Here is a 20,691-nt window from a genome sequence, read left to right as displayed (position 1 = left end):
TTATCCTCATGTATCAATATATACATATTTTTTTTTCCCTCAAAATAATCAATGTGGTTGTTCATTATTTGCATTATATTTGAATAATTATTTTACATTGGTAAACTATTTTATTATATCAGTATTGAGTTGCGATTTTTTAGTTCAACTCCGTAGTGGCCAAAGCTTTATATATTATGATCCATCCAACAAAAAATTATTTTTCTGGAAGAATATATAATTTACCTTTTAAAAGGCATAAAAATCAGTTTACATAACGTATGACATAAAGTGCTACTTTTTTTTCATTTACCATTTTCTATTCATTTTCGAGCCTAAATAATTCGGTTTTTTTCCTCTTCAAAATATTGGAATTAATATTGAGCACATATTTTTCTTTGCCATGTAAATTTAGAGGAGATCACTTAACCCAAAATTGTAAAAAGAAAAAAGAAAAAAAAAGAAGGAAGAGTGATTAGACAAAAATTTATTAATTGTTAAATTTCCTTAATTTTAATAAAGTTAAAAAAAGATCATAAAGTTAGTTAGTTGTGTACTTTAGGAAGTTGTATGAACAAAGATTTTTCAAGTTTTTTCCATGCAAATCTATTGTACGAATCATCCATTATTTATTTAAGAATAATATAAAAAATATAGTAAGCAGAGACAAACATGTAAAAAAGTAAAATCGAAAATAAGCATATTCATGGTTGAGAAATGTCTAAAAAAAATGTTTTAAACATATATTTTAAGCATATAACTAAATAAAAACTTAAAAAATTAAAGTCTAATATATTAATATTCAAAAGACCGCGTACTATCCAAAAAAGCTAACCATTTAAAATATTGTACAACACTCTCGGAAGTCTGAACCAAGTTACTCTATAAAGAATAAAGGAAAAGGGTTTTAAAAGCTATTACTGCGTTATTTTTGAAATACTAGAAACAATCACAAGTCTTTGTCACACCTCCTTTTTACCCGAGGAGTTTTTTCAATTAAAGGACAACCGAAACGGGATTTGTTATTTAATTCAGAGTCGCCACTTGGGAGATTTATGGTGTCCCAAGTCACCGGTTTAATCCCGAATCGAGGAAAAGAATGACTCTGTTTAACAGTCTGCGAACCAGAAATTCGGATAAGGAATTCTGTTAACCCGGGAGAAGGTGTTAGGCATTCCCAAGTTCTGTGGTTCTAGCACAATCGCTCCACTGTTATATTCGGCTTAATTATCTCATTTTATACAAATACGAACTTATGTGTAAATTTTAACTCTTTACCGCTTTTATTATTATTATTATTATTTTACAGAGAATTGCAACGTTGTGAAAATGTATCTCGAACCACGTCACAATCAATGTACCCGTGGTCGTCGACACACTTCGACTCCGTTGAGATTTGGATTTGGGTCACATCAATGTACACCCGCGATTAAGAAAGTAAATTATTAAAGGCGCGCCTAAAGCGATTAGCGCATTATTATTTTTGAGAAGGCCGTGAAATCTTGCTAAAACGGGCCATCCGAAGTCTAATTAATTATTAACCATTTATTGAGGACCCCGCAACTTGCATTTTATTTGGCGAGGCTCGTCAAATTTATTTTTAAAGGGCAATCCTAAAGTGACTACATTTCTATTAAATTTGTCTCTAAAAGAAACGAGAAAAGTCATAATTAATTACATGCTTGTCAAGTAGTTATTGGATTACAGTAAATGATAACGGTAATTTACACTCAAACTCGTAAAATGGAGAAACGTTTCGTGCCTTTATTCTATAAGTGAACTACTAAAGCTGAAATTACAAAATGCATGCAAAATTGTCAAGATATTCAAAACAAACTAACCATTCTCCAAATTGATTTAAACTAATATTTCTAAAATTGATTTAAACTATTGGAATTAACGGCTAGGAAATGTTATCAACACGAATTCGAATACAAAAGAAAGCTAGGTATGAAATATGGCAACTAATCCCTTAACTTATTTGTTCATTCTACAAATTACATATTTAACTACACGGAATCTGTAATTAACAACTACAAACTATAGTTTGAAAACCAAATAGTTCCAGTTAAATACAAGACTACGTCATGCATTCCAGTTGAGTTATAAAACTAAACTATATAAATACTTGTCACATATCTTATTAAACTATAGATACAACACTAATTCATCAAACATCCTAGCATTTCATTTTACTTTTACATCTCACAGCCACATCAGTATTGATTCGAAAGTGTACCTGGTATTGAAATAAAAGAAAAGGGAGATGAGAGATCAGCAGGGCAGTAACAGTGCAGCAACAGCAACAACAACAACCAGCAACCAGGAGATTTAAAACCCCGCAATAAACTCAGAAATCCAGTTGCAATTTCAGAAATACAAGGCAACAACACAGATATACCAGAAACAGCAACAAATAACCAGTGCAGACCAGAAATAACAAACTGAGAAAACCACTTTAAACCTCAATGAAATCCCAGAAACAAACCAGCAATCACAAACAGAACAGTAGAACCAGAAGTGCAATCGAACAGCAAACTTTGATTTCTATTTTTTAAACTCTCCCAGAAAAAAAACACTTTGAACTTTTTATTAAACACTAACAAAACTAATTCTGATTTTCAGAAGTGAAAGAAAACCAACTCTCCAATTTTTTTTTCCAATTACTGAACTTTTAGGGGGCTAAAAATTCAGCCTATTCAACTCTAAAATTACTGAATTCTGATGATAAAATCCAGCAGGTTTTTAACTTGAACTATGAATGTTTTCCTTTTCTTCAAAGTTCAGCTTTCATTCACTCTTAAACTCTCCGAAAGAAACTGAATATTTTAGCTTTCAAAATGTTGTCTAAGACTGCCTGAAGAACTTATTTGTTTTTTCTCTTTTTCAGAAAGATGTTTTTCCCTTCTCTATCCCTCTCCTTTCTCTACAGACCTCATCCCCCTCTTATACAAGTCTGCCTTCCTTTCAAACCTACTGCCCGACCCCCTTTCTCCCACTAAATCTGAAATTTTCCACTTAAAATTCACTAAGGAAAATTTTTCCTTATTTTCAGCCCCCCATTCCCTTTTGTTCCCCATTAGTGTATTAATTTAAAGGACATTAATATTCCACTAACAAAACACTAACATAAAAATATTATCCTAACTGTTTCATTCCCAAATCACCCTTGAAATCCCTGAAATTGCAGCTATAGCCAATTCTCCTAAGTTCTGAATGCAACATTATGACTCACTACTATTCAGTTGACATTATCAAACCAATATTGAATTCAAATCAATTGTCAGATTCATTTCAAACCCTAGACAGTAGGATGCGATTCATCAATTGCTTAAACTTGAATCAAACAGCAACAAAAATAAAGGCTAAGGCTATTAATGACCCAGAACACCCTTACACGGCATGACACAGCAGGTTTAGGTGACAACCAAAATAGCAGTTGTGATGAAGCAGTTCGATTGACCAAACAATACAGAACATTTTAAATGATCAAACAAAATAGTGTGACGAACTGAATATACCCACAGGCTCAGTACTAAGTTCAACTATACCAACAGGCTCGTTTCAACACAACATTTAGGACATAAACGAAGTAGGAGGGAAAACAGACTAGCATGAACCATGAAACCAAAACCAACATTACACTACTATCATGTTAAATTAACATTCAGGCCTACCGGACTAATCGACGACAACTATTCAATCGATTACACAAATTATAACACATAACAATTATAGCAAACAGAAGCAAATGATAGAATGGACCAAATAACAGGTCTGGTGGAGAAGGACAGAATCAAACGATAACAATTGAAAAACCATAAAACTACACTCAACAAAGTAAACAGAATAATCAAAACCAAAAACGGAATAAACAAAACAAAGAAAAATACCTCCAGAACTCGGAAACATGGGCAACCCTGATTTGAAACCAAACTCGAATTGTTTGAGGTCGAACGGACCTTAATCGAGTGTTCTCAACTGAGAACACTTCGACTAAGGTCCACTAGACATCCAACTTCCTCTGATTTAGACAGATTTCAGTCTTTGGTTTTCTAGGGTTCTTGGGGGTTCGATTTGGGGTTCGAGTGTTTCCAGCCAGATTTGAACAAAACCCATGGTGGTTTGGTGACGAGGGAGGTCAGGGACATATTTGGTATGAGTTTGGGATTGGTTGTGGTAGATCTAGTTTTGCTCGAATCTTCGATTGAAGATTCGAGAAGTTGGAGGTTGATTCGAGGTAAGCAACCAACAGATCCGTAACGAGGGTGGTTAGGGGTTGCCTTGGTGTGAGTTTAAGGCGGATTGGGGTAGGTTCAGGCTTTGCTCGAATCTTCAAATGAAGATTCGAGAAGTTTGAGGATGATTCGAAACAAACGGGTACTGGCTTTGGATTGGGGGTGGTTAGGAGGTTCAGGGGTGTTATTTTGGTAGTCACCGGCGTTGTTGCCGCCGGCTTTCAAACGGAGGGGTTTCAGGGCGGCTAGGGTTTGGTCAAAGCATTGGGGTCCGTCTCTGAAAGAGACGATGAACAGGGTATGGCTTAGGGGGGGTGTTTGCTTTGGGGGGGCTGGGGTAGGTATTAGGCTTATATAGTGGAGGGAGGATTGATCTTGGCCGTTAGATCAAGCACGATCAACGGCCTGGATCAACTCACTTAACTGAACGGTGTCGTTCGGTTTAAGTTGGGGAATGGGTTGGCCCGGGGGTGAAGTGGCTCGGGTCGTGGTTAGGCCTTGAGGCCGTTGGATCAACGAAAATGGATGGCTCAGATTAAACACTTGAAACGGTTTCGTTTCAAACCAAGCCAGGGCTGCACTGGACCGTTTGATCTGTTCGATCGACGGCTCAGATTGAAGACGCCTAAACAGCGTCGTTTAGGCTATCTGAGAGATCAGGCATAATGGACTGGGTCATTGCATTGCATTTTGGGCCTGATTTTGGCCTGGCCTAGTCCGACTTAGCTAATTATTTTAACTCTCTTCTTTTAATTAACAATTAACAACAACTCTAGAAATAAATTGTAAAACAAAATTGATCTACAAAAATATTAATTAACCCTTAACAACAAACAACACACAAGTTATAACATTTAATTAAAAATAAAATCACACAATGGCACATTTAAATGACAAAATTACAACAATTACATATTTTTTGTGATTTTCCTTCTTTTAAAACTAAATTATGGTTTAATTAATTCCTAATTGTAAGAAACAAAAATCCTAAGTGCACATGCCACATATTTTTTTATTATTTTAATTAATTATAACAGGATAAACATTCACAGACAAAAACATAAATAATTATCCAAAAATGCCACGCAAATCCTAAAAATGGTACACCAAGAAAATTTTGTTTTATTTTTTGATTTCTTTTGGAGTAGCTTTCGTGAAGCAAAAATCACGTGCTCACAGTCTTATTTTGTAGTCCTACTTGAAAAGTTATAGAAAACTTAGAGCCTGTTTGGACATAAGAATTTTTTATTTATTTTATCAAAAAAAAATTCCCTTTTTTCCGAAATCAGCGATTGTTCATAAAATTTTCAATTTTTACTTGAATATGCATTTTGAAAATTTTCGAAAATTCGAAAAACTTCAAAAAGCTGTTTTTCAAAAATTTCACTCACAAAACTTCAAAAACAACCCAAAATTATATTCATGTTCAAACACAACTCTAAATTTCAAATACCATTTTTCACTTGAAAATTTTTTTCACCGTATTTGAGAATTTTACAATTCTTATATCCAAACGCTCACTTATTCTTTTTTTTCCTTACATAATAAACCCAATTCTTTTATTGTTGCAATTGATTATTAATAATAAAACATGTGGACTGACCATTGTATAATTGAACGCAACTTTTTGTTGAAATTAATTATTTGTATATATTCTATAATTAATTGTATTAGACCGTCCGAAAGTAGTTATAATAATAGGATTCCTAAAGCTATATCATGTAGGATTCCTAACATGTAGTATTATGTCCTAAAACTAATAGGATTATAAGGCCAATAACTAGAATTCCGGTTATGTCCTTTTATTATGAGTTATTATGCTTAATATTATAAGATTATTTTTGTAAACCGACATTGCATTCATGCTTTTATAATAACTAGTTTTTGGATACGTGCGTTGTACGTGTAGAAAAGTCAGCCAATATTTCGCGTTAAAATCTTGTGCTTTTATAATTATATAAATTAATAAAGTAGATGTAATTGTAGATGCATATCGAGTCTCTTGAAATATGTATTTTTTTTATAAATCTTATGATTACAATATTAATTATATAATGTTTCAAAATTTACTATGAAAATGTTGCTATACGTAGTATCTTACAGTAACTATGAATATTAATTTGGCTAAGCTAATTTATATTAACAAAAAATTACGAACTTACAAACAACGATTATCTACAAAGAAGGTATACTTGGAATTAATTTTTGTCTGCACCAACAAAGGAATTACGAAAATTATAATTAGCATTAGGATTTATGTGATAGAAAATCAATAGATAAAAATAAAAACGAGGAAGTCTAAGAAATAAGAAAAAGAACACGAGATAAGAGAAATTGAAAGTTTGAACCCCGTTGATCTTGATATTTGTGAATCAAGTAGTTCGTCTCAATTGATTTATAGGCTAGAATCATAAAAAAAAAAAAAAGGAATGTGAAACTAAAAATTATACTTAAAACAATTATAACGAGAAATACCTCCTAATCATGATATTTGTGAAACAAGTAGTTTGTGTCACTCATTTTTTTTATTAAAGAGACAGAAAAGGTGAAAATAAAAATTAGACTCAAAACATTTGAAAAAATAAATTCGCAAAATAAGAGTATGCACGTGTAAAAGAATTTCAAGAATGTACTCTAGCATAACTTTGCCTTCTCTACCCTTCTTTAGGCTCCTACGGCGTAGACAAATTAAGAAAACAACTTGCACCAGGTATATTATATGTACAACATAAGCAAGTACTTGAATCTAGTCATAGACAATAACACGGGTAACATAAACTCGAAATCTAACGTAAAAGATCATCGTTTATCGTGTTAACCTGCAAAACATAACATAAATCAACAATTTAAAGATAAGATAAACTCTTAACTTAAAATTGTTGTTTACCTAGTTAACCTGCAAATTGCAAAACATAACAAGAATCGAGATTTTTAATGATTCGTAAATTCGAAAATTTCATTATATAAGAATCATTAGTATGCGGTATGAATAGTGTTAGAATGCAGACGCATTACTTGCAAAAAAAAATATCTAAATGAAAAATCATACTTCTATTGGAGCTCGAAAAGTACAATCTGATCCCTTAAATAGTATCAGAAATGTTTGTAAATATAGTAAGTCTCTTAAATTTTGATATTAAATCCTAATTCGGACTCTAAAAGTATGTGTAAATATAGTAGCTCTCTTAAATTTTGATATTAGATCCTAATTCGGACTCTAAAAGTATGTAACATAGTATTGGCTTTAAAGTATTAATTTTCTTGGGCTCTACAAATAAAGAAAGAATTTACCTATAATAAAATCTTATTTTGTTATAAATAGAATTCTATTTATGGTGAATGTCCATATTTAGAGAGATTCTAGGGTTTATTACTTGGTGGCTAAGTCAACCTCTCCCTATAAATAGAGGGTTCTATTCCATTGTAATTCATCCCAAAATTCAATAAGAATTTCCTCTCTCTTTCTCTACAATATTGTTCTTCTACTTTTATTGTTTCATAACATGTTATCAGCACGAGACTCTACCGTCTCAAGAAGCGTTTGAGAAGATTAAGGTATAACTTTTCTCCTCATTTTAATTATGACTGACATTATGAAAAGAAAGTTCGTTGCCCTTGAAATTTTGGGCAAGAACTATATGACATGGATGTTGGATGCTGAAATCCATTTAGATGCAATGGGTCTTGGAGACGCTATTAAAGACAAAACTAAAGCATCCACCCAAGATTGTGCTAAGGCCTTGATTTTCTTGCGCCATCACCTTGATGAAGGGTTGAAAATAGAATATCTCACAGTCAAAGATCGACTTGTTTTGTGGAATGGCTTAAAGGAAAGATATGACAACTTAAAATTGGTCACTCTTCCACAAGCACGATATAATTGGGCTCGTCTTAGGCTCCAAGACTTTAAGTCTGTTTCTGAATATAATTCTGCGATGTTCAGAATTACTTCTAAATTGAAACTCTGTGGAGATACTATCACTAATTATGATATGCTTGAAAAAATATTTACAACGTTTCATGCCTCCAATATGGTTCTGCAACAACAGTACAGAGAGAAAGGTTTCAAGAAGTACTCTGAGCTGATTTCTCTTCTCCTTGTGGCTGAGCGAAACAATGACTTGCTCATGAGAAATCACGAAAATCGACCCACTGGGTCTACACCATTTCCTGAAGTGGATGAGGTGTATTCTCATTATGCTAAGCGTGGAAAAGGTCGTGGCCTTATTCGTGGTCATGGCCGTGGCCGTGGACAAGGAAGAAATTTTCCTGGTGTTAACACCCCCTAAAGAAAAATAACCACCAAAAGTGGAAAGGGAAAGATGAGAGGCCAAAGGCAAATGGTTCAGAAACTGAATGTTATCGTTGCGGTGGAAAAGGACATTGGGCAAATATTTGTCGTGTACCAAGACATTTGGTTGAGCTTTATCAAGTATCTCTAAAGAATAAAGGCCTTGAAGCTAATTTTGTCTATGATAATGAATTTGACATCACCCACTTGGATGTGGCAGACTTCTTTGAGCACCCTGATGGGAAAATAGACCACTTGATCGGTGATGGATCCGTGGTTAAAAATGATTGAGTAGTTTGATTTTTATTTTTGCTTATTTGTAGTAGCTAGTGAATAAACATCATGTAATCATAGTTCTTTACATGAGTAGTAGTCATTAGTATCAATTAGTATTATTTTATGAATTAGTGTTAGTTCGTTCTAGTATTCGTTTTAGACAATATTTCAGCCTTTAACCATATCATAATTATTTACATACACATGCATGTGGTAAGAATTCAAATGTGGCATATTGTTTTAGTATTTAACAGTCTCTGTACATAAATTCTTACCAAGTGTTTCTAATACTAAAGTGTATGTTGAGTATAATATGTCAAAAACATATGTATCTATTTTGTACTGTATTACGAACTTAGTGTGCAATTATTGCCTTTACATATTGTACTATTATAATGAAAATTTATCATAACTGTAACAATATTTTTCTTTACCAGTGTGCATACATCAGGCAGATAACGCAATCTTAGAGTAGTACATGAAAAAGCATATTATGATTTCACTGTTTAATAGTGCTAACAAGTGAAAAAGCAGTAATAGCATGTGATAATCTTGTTAAAAGGCTTTCTCGTAGTGTTAATAACCAAACACGAAAATCAAACTATAGCACTTATAATTGTATTATTACTCTTAATAAATTAAAATAAAATTAATGTCTTGTGAAAATTTGCATGTGGCCCAGATGTTATGTGTATTAAATCTCGGCTCTGTGTGTGTAATACCATTATTTTGCATTTGTTTGCATTCTTTCATATAAATACATTTTCTTCTTTATATTTTTTCTGAATTTCCCTTTTAGACTAATATTTATTCGTATATTTCTTTTGTATATCAAACTATTGGAAGCAAATATGGATATCCCACAAAACAAATTTGGATCAAAGTTTAATTGTAAAAATATTTGTTTAACTGATTCATGTACGACACATACAATATTCAAAGAGAAGAAATATTTCTCTCATTTAAGTATGTGTAAGGAAGATGTTACTACAATTTCTAGTTAATTGAAGGCTCTGGAAGAGCTACTATAACTCTGCCTAAGGGAACAATACTTATCACAGAGAATGCAATGTTCTCCTCCAAGTCCAAGAGGAACTTGTTGAGTTTTAAAGATATCCGTCGAAATGGATATCATATTAAGACAATAGATGAGAATAATCTTGAATATCTCATCATTACCAAGAATGTCTCTAGCCAAAAGAGGGTTATTGAGATGTTCCCATCTTTATCTTGTGGCCTGTATTGGACAAGAATTAGTGCAATTGAGGCACATTCTACCGTAAAACTAAAAGGTTACTGATTCCAATACTTTTGTACTTTGGCATGATCGATTGGGACATCCTAGATCAATTATGATGAGACGAATTATAGAAAACTCAAATGGGCATTCATTAAAGAATTTAAAGATTCTTTTAGATAATGAATTTTTTTGCACTTCTTGTTATCAAGGCAAGTTAATTATTAGACCATCACCAACAAAGGTTGGAATTGAGTCCCCTGCGTTTTTGGAACGTATACAAGGGGACATTTATGGACCTATTCACCCACCTAGTGGGTCGTTTAGATATTTTATGGTCTTAATAGACGCATCTTCTAGATGGTCCCATGTGTGCCTATTGTCATCTCGCAACCTCGCGTTTGAAAAATTAATGGCACAAATAATTCGATTACGGGCACAATTTCCCGATAATCCAATTAAGTCTATTTGACTTGATAATGTTGTTGAGTTTTCATCCCAAGCATTTAATGATTATTGCTTAACAATTGGGATAAAAGTGGAACATCATGTAGCTCATGTTCACACTCAAAATGGTCTTGCAGAGTCTTTAATTAAACGTCTGCAATTGATAGCAAGACCGTTACTCATGAAAACGAGGTTGCCCACTTTTATTTGGGGTCACGCCATTTTGCATGCAGCAATGCTAGTTCGTCTCACACCGACAAATTATCATAAATATTCCCCGTTGCAATTAGTTTTGGGTCATGAACCTAATATATCCCATTTAAGAATTTTTGGATGCGCATTATATGTGCCTGTAGCACCGCCATATCGCACCAAAATGGATCCGCGAAGAAAGTTAGGAATATATGTTGGGTTTGAATCGCCCTCCATTATTTGCTACCTCGAAACATTGACGGGGGATTTGTTTACTGCACGATTTGCAGACTGTCGCTTCGATGAGACACTTTTCCCAAAATTAGGGGGAGAAGTTGGTGAAACCAAACGGGAAATTTAGTGGAAAAATCCATCATTATCTCATCTTGATCCATGTGCCTCTATTTGTGAAAAAGAGGTGCAAAAGATTATCCATTTGCAGAGAATAGCAAATCAAATGTCAGACGCATTTACGGATTTGAAAAGGATAATAAAATCACATATCCCTGCAGAGAATGTTCCAATACGTATTGATGTCCCTATTGGACAATCTTCTAGTGTCATAGCTAATGAGTCAAAAGCACGCCTAAAACATGGCAGACCATTAGGTTCAAAAGATCGAAATCCTAGAAAAAGGAAAATAAATGATCAAAATGACACTACGAAAGAATCTCATGAAGAAATCCACGATTTAATAAATTCTGAGATCCATGAGGAATCCACTGAGCCCGAGGCTCAAGAAAATAAGGAACTATCAATAAATCCAATCGATATTGAGACAAATTTGAATCGAGTGGATATAGTGGTGGATTATGTCTTTGCATATAATGTTGCACCTAGCATTATGCAAGAAAGAGAGAATCTTGAACCTCAATCTATTGGAGAATGTCGACAAAGACTTGATTGGCCAAAATGGCAAGAAGCAATCCAATCAGAGTTGAATTCACTTGCAAAACGTGACGTTTTTGGGCCTGTAGTCCAAACACCTAATGATGTTAAGCCTGTTGGCTATAAATGGGTCTTTGTACGCAAGAGAAATGAGAAAAAATGAGGTACAAAGATATAAGGCACGCCTTGTTGCACAAGAATTTTCACAAAGGCCTAGTGTCGATTATGAAGAGACATATTCACCCGTTATGGATGTTATAACTCTCCGTTATCTCCTTAGTTTTGTTGTCCATGAAAATATTGACATGCATTTAATGGATGTGGTTACAGCCTACCTTTATGGCTCACTTGATAATGAGATATACATGAAAATTCCTGATAGATTTAAAATGCCAAACGCACATAATTCAAAGTTCCGGGAAATATTTTCAATCAAATTGCAAAGATCTTTGTATGGTCTAAAGCAATCAGGACGAATGTAGTATAATCGTCTTAGTGAGTATTTATTAAAGGAAGGCTATATAAATGATGTCATTTGCCCATGTGTTTTTATAAAGAAAACAACATCGGAATTTGTTGTACTTGCCGTATATATTGATGACATAAACCTTATTGGAACTCCTATAGAACTCCAAAAGGCAGATGATTATTTAAAGAAGGAATTCGAGATGAAAGATCTCGGAAAGACAATATTATGTCTTGGTTTGCAAATTGAACATTTGGCAAACGGAATTTTTGTTCATCAATCTGCCTACATAGAAAAGGTATTGAAACGGTTTTACATGGATGGAGCACATCCATTAAGTACTCCGATGGTTGTTCGATCACTTGATGTGAATAAGGATCCATTCCGACCTCAAGAAGAGAATGAAGAGCTACTTGGTCCTGAAGTACCATATCTTAGTGCAATTGATGCACTAATGTATCTTGCCAATACTACAAGGCCTGACATAACTTTTTCAGTTAATGTCTTAGCAAGATATAGCTCTGCTCCCACAAGGAGACATTGGAATAGAATCAAACACATATTGCGGTATCTAAAAGGGACTATCGATATGGGCTTATTTTATAGCAATAATTGTAGTCTTGATCTTGTTGGTTATGCCGATGCTTGGTATTTATCCGATCCATACAAGGCTCGATCTCAAACATGTTATGTGTTTACCTGTGGAGGCACTTCCATATCTTGGCGATCGACTAAGCAATCAATTGTGGCTACTTCATCTAATCATGCTGAGATAATTGTTATTCATGAAGCAAGTCGAGAGTGTGTGTGGTTGAGGTCTATAATACATCTTATTCGAGACAAATATGGTTTGAAATGTGACAAACTACCCACAATTTTGTATGAAGACAATGCAACATGCATAGCCCAATTGAAGGGAGGATTCATAAAAGGAGATAGGACAAAGCACATTTCACCAAAGTTATTTTTCACACATGATCTTCAAAAGAATGGTGATATCAATGTGCAACAGATTCGTTCAAGTGATAATATGGCTGATTTGTTCACAAAATCTCTACCAACGTCAACCTTCAAGAAGCTAGTATACAAGATCGGGATGCGAAGGCTCAAGGATGTGAATTGATGCTCTCATCAGGGAGAGTTAATGCGCGTTGCACTCTTTTTCCCTTACAAGGTTTTGTCCCACTGGGTTTTCCTTGAAAGGTTTTTAACGAGGCAACCAAAAGGCGTATTATTAGAGATGTGTACTCTTTTTCCTTTTCTAGAAATTTTTTTCCCATTGGGTTTTATTTTAGTTATGGTTTTAACGAGGCACATTACTTATCGAGTAGACATTCAAGGGGGAGTATTATAAATAGAATTCTATTTATGGTGAATGTCCATATTTAGAGAGATTCTAGGGTTTATTACTTGGTGGCTAAGTCAACCTCTCCCTATAAATAGAGGGTTCTATTCCATTGTAATTCATCCCAAAATTCAATAAGAATTTCCTCTCTCTTTCTCTGCAATATTGTTCTTCTACTTTTATTATTTCATAACATATTTGATTCTAAAGTCCTAAATTTTAGAACTTCTAGATGAATAAGGAAAGATTTGATAAATAAACTTTTAGTTGATTTTAAAGTTCTAAATATTAAAAAATTATTTAAATGACAATTTTATCTAATGTAAAATCTACTTTAAAAAAGATTTAAAAAAAGGCGAACGACATTTTGCTAAGGGCTTTTGTGTTTTTAATATAGTATAAATATAGATTACTCACTTGAAAAAAAAAATATTTAATATATTTGTCTGAACGTCAATTTTGTAATGATTGATGAAAAAGCACGATATGTTGAAATCAACTTCAAAGAGCAATAACTTTACTGTAGGCGTCCAAATTAATAAGTAAAATCATCAAATAATTTCAAGTATATGTCTTTTTGGAGTCTTAAATTGTATTCAAATAAGGAAAGAATATAAGTAAAATCTTACTCCATACTAAATATTAAAATTTTGAAGACCTAAATAGTAGAAAATAATTAACATCCAAAATTTAGGAAAATAACTTAAATTATAATTTTATCCAATATAAAATATATTTTTAAAGGGTAAAAAAGGCGAACGACATTTCGCTAAGGGTCTTCGTGCTTTTAATATAGTATAGATAGATACAGATATAGATAATTTGCTTATACTTATTCGTTATAAAATAAGCGATCTTTTCATGCAAAAACCTGGACAGGAGCTGACATGCCTTCTTTGGACTTGGTCATACACTATTTAAAACATGTACATTTTTAAAAATTATTTAAAGTTTAACCAGTTTTGGCAAACTCCAAACGGAACCTGCGTCTTCTTCTTCGTTAGGCTCTGCCAAAACCTAACTTGATATCTTAAAGCCCCGAACTTTGAAAAGTGAAAGTTCAAATTCAGATATATGCCTGAGAAATGAAGTTAGCATTGATGGAATTTAAAAACTTCAGACTCGCGATGTTTGAGTTGATTTTGAGATAGTTAAACTTTAAAAAAATTCATAAATTTCAACTATTTTTTAAAATAGGATCCTGAAACCGGCCATTTGTGCACTTCATCCTCTATATAATGCTGTTTAACCAAATCACACAATACTCAGAAACTAAAGAAAATGCGGTCTATACCCCAACTTTGTCAATATGGCGTTATACAAAAAAGTGAAAAAGTTGAGAGAAAGAATCTCTAGCACAACAAGAAATGCACACCAATTCACTAAGATATTAGTTAGAATGATATGAACCTAAACTCTAACGCTTTAATAGCTTGTCATAAATATTCAAATCATAGGCTTTTATTTTCCCTTCTTTTTCATAATTACATAATTTACTTAAATTTTTCCAACGACAAACTTATCGAGAAAAAATAGCAGTGTAGTCAATAGTGCAATTTGGCCCGTGTACTTGTTTGTGTTCTCCGTAGCTGTAAGACAGTATAAGCGTAAGGTCTTCGCTGTCACTCTGAAATCCTAGTCATTATATATTTGCAGTGACCTAATCCAGAAGTACAAAATAAAGAATCAAATAAATGTGGAAATTGGCGAAAAATAATCATAGTCTATAAACTTGTAGCTTATAAAAGAATCATTAAAATTAATTGTGATAAGTTAGTCACCAAAAAAAAATGTAACCGAATATATGTAAATATTCTCAAAAAATGCAATCTGAAAGTAAAGTTGCAGTACGAGGTCAAAGAGTATGAAATCCAGAAACGGTTAAACCTCTCTATTGACATACTAAAGTCTGTTTATATCAATCTGATTGTCTCTCAAGAAGCAGATAAACAACAGTAGACTACTACAGTTATTTTCTTCCGACTAAATATGAACTCCAAGTATAATTACACCTCAACTTTCGATTTGATTTACAATCACTGACCTGCGAGCATCTGCTGATCATTTGCTCATTCAGATAACTTACCAACTTTTGGCAGCATTGTTACTGCGCTGGAAAAAAAACTGTGGAAAAAATCAGCCCAGGCAGGGGAAGGAGGAGGTCGATAGCTGAAAACCTCTCGTACCAGGACCCAGCAATGGGGCAATCAATGAAGAAGGGAAGCTCAGTATTTACAGAAGAAAGGCTACTTGATATAGCCATAGAAACCTATCATAGGAATGGCTAGTCGAAACTTGAAGAGCGACTAAACCTCCCTTGCAAATAATCCTCCACGGAAATGGTTGGTCCTGTGCTGTTACAGGAAAGTGAGGACTCATCCTCCAGATTCATCAATGCAAGATTAATAAAGGATTGTATATTTGACGCTGGTTGTTCACCATCGACAGCATCTACTTCCTCTGAAGCTTTGCCTTCTTCCCTCGCCCACTTAATTGTTTCTGCCTCACCTTGGAGGAGTTTCACCACCTGTTTTATTTTTTATGCTGTTAAATATAACAAATAAAACAAGGCAGCAGCAGACTGTAGTATATAATAACCCCAAGTTGAATAGCAGATGCAGTTTACTCACGATGTCAATTTGAGGTCTAAATCCAGGAGCTCGTCTGATGCAAAGTGATGCAGCTAGGACCATTCTCTCAAATTGATCATGGTCATAAGCGTCTATCAAGCTAGGATCTAGCAACTCCCTCATTTCCCCACACTTCAGAGCTTGTTTCGCCTAAAGATGATTATCAACAATTTGCAAAGCTCAATCTACTATGCACTGGGAAGAAAAAGGATACTCTATTAATGAATTGCAAAGATGACAACTTACCCATATGACTAAGCTTTCCTGACCTTTCCCGTTTCCATTATCAATTGGCTTTTTACCAGACAAAAGCTCAAAGAGAACAACACCAAATGCATAGACATCAATCTTTTCAGTTATCTTTCCTTGCATAAAGTACTCTGGAGCCAAGTAGCTGCAATACAAGATAAGTTAGAACAAAGGCTCCTATTTTTATATGAAGTGACGAGGATAATTGTTATCTGAAATCAAAATGAAAAACTTTAACTTACCCAAATGTTCCAGCAACATCAGCGCTATCTAAATGATATGAACAACTTGAGGCCAATGTTGCAAGTCCAAAATCTGAAAGCTGAATGCAAGACGGTTGTTAATATTAGTTATTCAAAGCGATGTAACACCCTACGGAAGAAGAATAAATTACCTGTGGCACAAAATCATCAGACAGGAGAATGTTTGAAGATTTCACATCCCTATGAATTATGGGGCCATCAGCTGCATTGTGTAGGTGGTCCAGTGCCTCAGCAACACCCAAAGCAACCTTGTACCTATCTTCCCAGCTAAGTGAATTTTGATCCTTTTCAGAACCTAGTATTTTATATCGTTGGTCAGCATAACAAATCAAGAGGAAAAAGAAAGCCTTCAAACAAGCAGGAAATATCTCGTTAAGGTACCGTGGAGATTCTCTTCTAAGCTTCCTCTGGATAACAGATCATAAACCAGCAGAAGGTTGTTCTCCTCTAAACAAAATCCAAACAGTGAAATAATGTGCTTGTGGTGCAGAGTCGTAATTATTTCAATCTCTGAACGAAATTGCTTTGCCACAACTTCTGATGGCTTCAATATTTTTACAGCAAGTTGCTTGCCGTCTGGAAGGCACCCTTTGTAAACCTTACTGCTGCCTCCCTTTCCAATCAAATTCTCTACAAAAATAGTTAAATTTAGTAAAAGTGAGAATGTATGCCAAACTTTTCAAAATTCAGAAAGGTCGGGACATACCAGGAAGAAAACTAGAAGTTGCTGAACAAAGCTCCTGGTAGCTAAACAATCTGCAAATAGACGAGTACCTCTCAGTAAGACCCTCCAGTTCCTCAGGAAGGATAACAAAGCACTCATCTGAAAGAGCACTAGCATTACTTCCAAAAGGAATAATTGCTCCCTTCTCTTCATCCAACTTTGTACGATGAGGCTCATCCTTGTCAGATACACTCTGTTTATGATCAGGGTAGATAGCTGCAAAAGATTGCCGACTTGGTCGTTTCCAAACCCATTGCATCATAGATGACCTTTTCGTAGGAGATTTTTCAGATGCCACTATGTTGTGAAGAAACACTCGTCGAAGCAATGCCCACCGAGACTTTGATTGATGGACTTCAACACTCCTAACAGGCACCAAAGCCATAGCATTGTTCTCAGGACACGAGTCTTTTTCCGCAGCTCTTTTAGGTGTTAAGCTCAAAGGACTTTTTCTCAATGTCTTCCTTCTCTTGAATGTTGATTCGGGCACATCTGAGTCACTAGACTCATCTCCAACTGATGAAGCACCTGCGGCCCTTTGATAGACAATCTTGCCATTGTCAACAGCAATAACTGAGATGCTCTTTGCCACTTTCCTAGCACAGTACTTTGCAATTGACACTGATGACCGGATGGTATGATGGTTGCCTGAAGTCCCAACAATCAAATTTGTAGCACTCTCCAACTTTGCTTCACGAGCAAGAACTTTACGAACTGGTGATCCTCGACAGACTTTAAGCTTCAAATGCACCTGAAGAGAGTTCATCTTAATACAAATTCTATTTTTAAACAAAAAAAGAGGTTGGATTTGTCTCCTCTTACTAGGCAGCAGACGAACAGAAAAGAAGCTACACAAATCTCAAATCTACTTTACTGTAATCAAACTAACTTGGATCTAAATTTTAAAAGTACCACTAATTTTTTTCCTTTTCTATTTCCCACTTCCTGTTCTGTTAGGGTAGATTGTAAATTCTGTGAAGTTATCCACGTAGTGAAAGGAAGAAGAGGAAAATGAGGGTTTAATGAGAAAACCTGCTTTAAATTGCAGAAGCCTTCATAAGCAGTCAGCATCGAGTCAAATGTCTTCACCAATGCAATAGGCTCTGGTTTTTCTGCAACAATAGAAAAAAAGGTATATATTCAGTATTGCAGTCCAGAAATATTGGAGATAACAAAAAAAACTCAGAAGAAGAAAGAAAGCAAATGAAAATGAAAAAAAAAATGGTGAGAAATTAAAAGTTGCCAGCAATTACATTGTCAAATGAACCGGTGTGTGAAATGTGACGATTTCACAATACCCGTTACACGGAGCAGAAAAGACCGAAAAAACTAACAGAGAAAACTGAAACAAATAGTAAAAACAATTTTTTTAAAGAAAAAACAGAAATTGCCATAACTATTATCCATCAATCAACGAGTAAACTGAGACAGAATGTATAATACCCATTACGAAAATACTAGGGTATCCGAACTAATCTACAACTTTTTCCACAAAAACAAAACAAATAAATTGCTAAAATTATAGAGTGATTTATGTATTTACCAGTAGTATTTGGATCGAGAACATGAACAGCAACAACGTGATCTCCAGGCTGAGCGACCTTAACCAAAGCCCACGTCAGCAACTCTTTACTCCTGGAATCTAACTTCACTCCCACCACTGCCACCACCCTTCCACCGCCGGCCACTTCTTCTCCGGCGCCACCATTTTTATCACCATCACCATAATTAATAATATTACTGTCGCTTTCCACAATACTACAGTTACCAGTACACACTTTCATTGTGATTTGTAGCGAAAAGGGCGCAGTGTGTAATGGTCGCTTTCTCTCTCTAGAAATGCATTGGGGTTTGAGAGAAAGAATCGCACACTGCACTTTTGTGTGTGTAAATTAGAAAAAAGAGAAATGATGAATTGATTACTCCCCATATATAACTGATTTTGTCACAAAGGGTGGTGTGTGTGTGTGTGTGTGGAACGGAATCTACGTAAGGCATCTTTCTTTTTCCTTTTAAGCATTTAAAATAGAAAAATGTATATTTTTAGAAATAAAAGATGATAATATATACTATATAATATCATATTTTATATGCTTTTTATCAAGAAGATATAATTAATTTCAACTAACTGATCCATTTTGTAGTTTGTCCTTTAAAATATGTCTCACTCACACTATAAATATTTTCACAACATAATTTAACGTAGTATAGTTGATTAACTTTTATTTTTATTATAAAGTTATACTTTCTTTGATCCGAAATATGTATCTTTTGGCCAAGTCATTTTGGTAAAAATAAGTGTCCTATCGAAAATCAAGAGACATTAATTATTAGTATTATTTTTAAATCTATCCTATTTCTAATATAGGATAGATGATCTAAGAATATGAGGAGAGATAAAAGGTTAATATGAAGAAATACAATGAATAACTCTGTAAAATAATTCCTGTTATAATGTTATTATTAATAAATAATGAATATTTATTTTACACCGGGAGGAAGTATCAATTAGTAAATATTTATCACATAGATTTATTTATACCTTATTGTGTAAAAAAAAATATTATACCGCAAATTTATATACTCCCTTAACATATTTTTTAAAATTTGGACCATATGCGATTTGTTATAGCATCATGATTGACAAGAGTCTTGATTTTGTAGGTGTGGGACAACCTATACATCTCATTATTATGACATGAAAAACTTAAATCAAACATATTTCTCTATACGAAATAAATTTTATTTTGTAATAAAATATTTTCCAAAAAGGTAAACTTTTACCAATTTGGAAGAAATTAACTTTTTTTCTTAAACGTTTTCTCTAATTATAATCCACAACACATAAATTATACTTTCAAAAACTTTGCAAAGCTCATTTTCTAAAACTTAGATTAGGAAAAGTATAGGAGAAAACAAAAGAAGGAAAACTTTTCACTATTAGTTTTGATTTTTCCTTTTTAGCATACCACGTCAAAAAGCTAAGAACACCAAGTTTATTTGAAAAAAATATTACAGTTTTGCGAGAGAAAAATATTATTTACTTGAAAAAGAGATAAACATCACTTTTAAAATTTTGAAACTCGACTTCAACATTTTTTCTAAAATTCATCTTCAGAAATTGAATAACCAAATAATATTTTGAAGATGAGTTTTCGAAAAAATATGTATGGACAAACGAGTCCTTAGACCTTAGTCTCTCTCTGGTAGACGAAGACGCAATTTCCTATATGTAGAGAAATTTGTTTGTGTTTGTCTTTGATTGTCGTTTGCTTAATGAGAAAAAAGTTTAGCGAAAATAGTCTCGGAAAGAGCAAATAAAAGAGGGAACACTGCTTTTAAAGTAAAACAATGAATTTTATATCTAACAAAATTGTCTCAAATTAGCATTATATTCTAATAATCATAATCATGGATAGTGCATGTTTTAGAATCAAATGTTCCGTAAAACAACTACATTTGTGCA

The 20,691-nt window shown here is 33.8% G+C and overlaps 2 protein-coding genes across 2 annotated transcripts; one reads left to right on the top strand and one right to left on the bottom strand.

Moving 5' to 3' along the window:
* Nucleotides 1-8,248: 8,248 nt before the first annotated feature.
* LOC138878012 (uncharacterized) lies at nt 8,249-8,799 on the top strand. The gene is made up of 2 exons (XM_070157665.1): nt 8,249-8,489; nt 8,597-8,799. Exons 1-2 carry the CDS (start codon nt 8,249-8,251, stop codon nt 8,797-8,799), a joined length of 444 nt encoding a protein of 147 aa, XP_070013766.1.
* Nucleotides 8,800-15,222: 6,423 nt separating this feature from the next.
* On the bottom strand, nt 15,223-19,144 carry LOC104236576 (protein kinase STUNTED). The gene is made up of 9 exons (XM_009790528.2): nt 18,769-19,144; nt 18,258-18,337; nt 17,208-17,976; nt 16,883-17,131; nt 16,633-16,796; nt 16,481-16,560; nt 16,236-16,383; nt 15,990-16,139; nt 15,223-15,886 (listed from the first exon to the last, which is right to left on the bottom strand). Exons 1-9 carry the CDS (start codon nt 19,007-19,009, stop codon nt 15,644-15,646), a joined length of 2,124 nt encoding a protein of 707 aa, XP_009788830.1. The 5' UTR covers nt 19,010-19,144; the 3' UTR covers nt 15,223-15,643.
* Nucleotides 19,145-20,691: the final 1,547 nt, after the last annotated feature.

Source organism: Nicotiana sylvestris, chromosome 9 (assembly GCF_000393655.2).
Source record: "Nicotiana sylvestris chromosome 9, ASM39365v2, whole genome shotgun sequence".
In the NCBI taxonomy this organism is placed as follows: domain Eukaryota; kingdom Viridiplantae; phylum Streptophyta; class Magnoliopsida; order Solanales; family Solanaceae; genus Nicotiana; species Nicotiana sylvestris.
The sequence above is the reverse complement of the archived record's forward strand: the minus strand, read 5'-3'. Positions and strand labels throughout refer to the sequence as shown.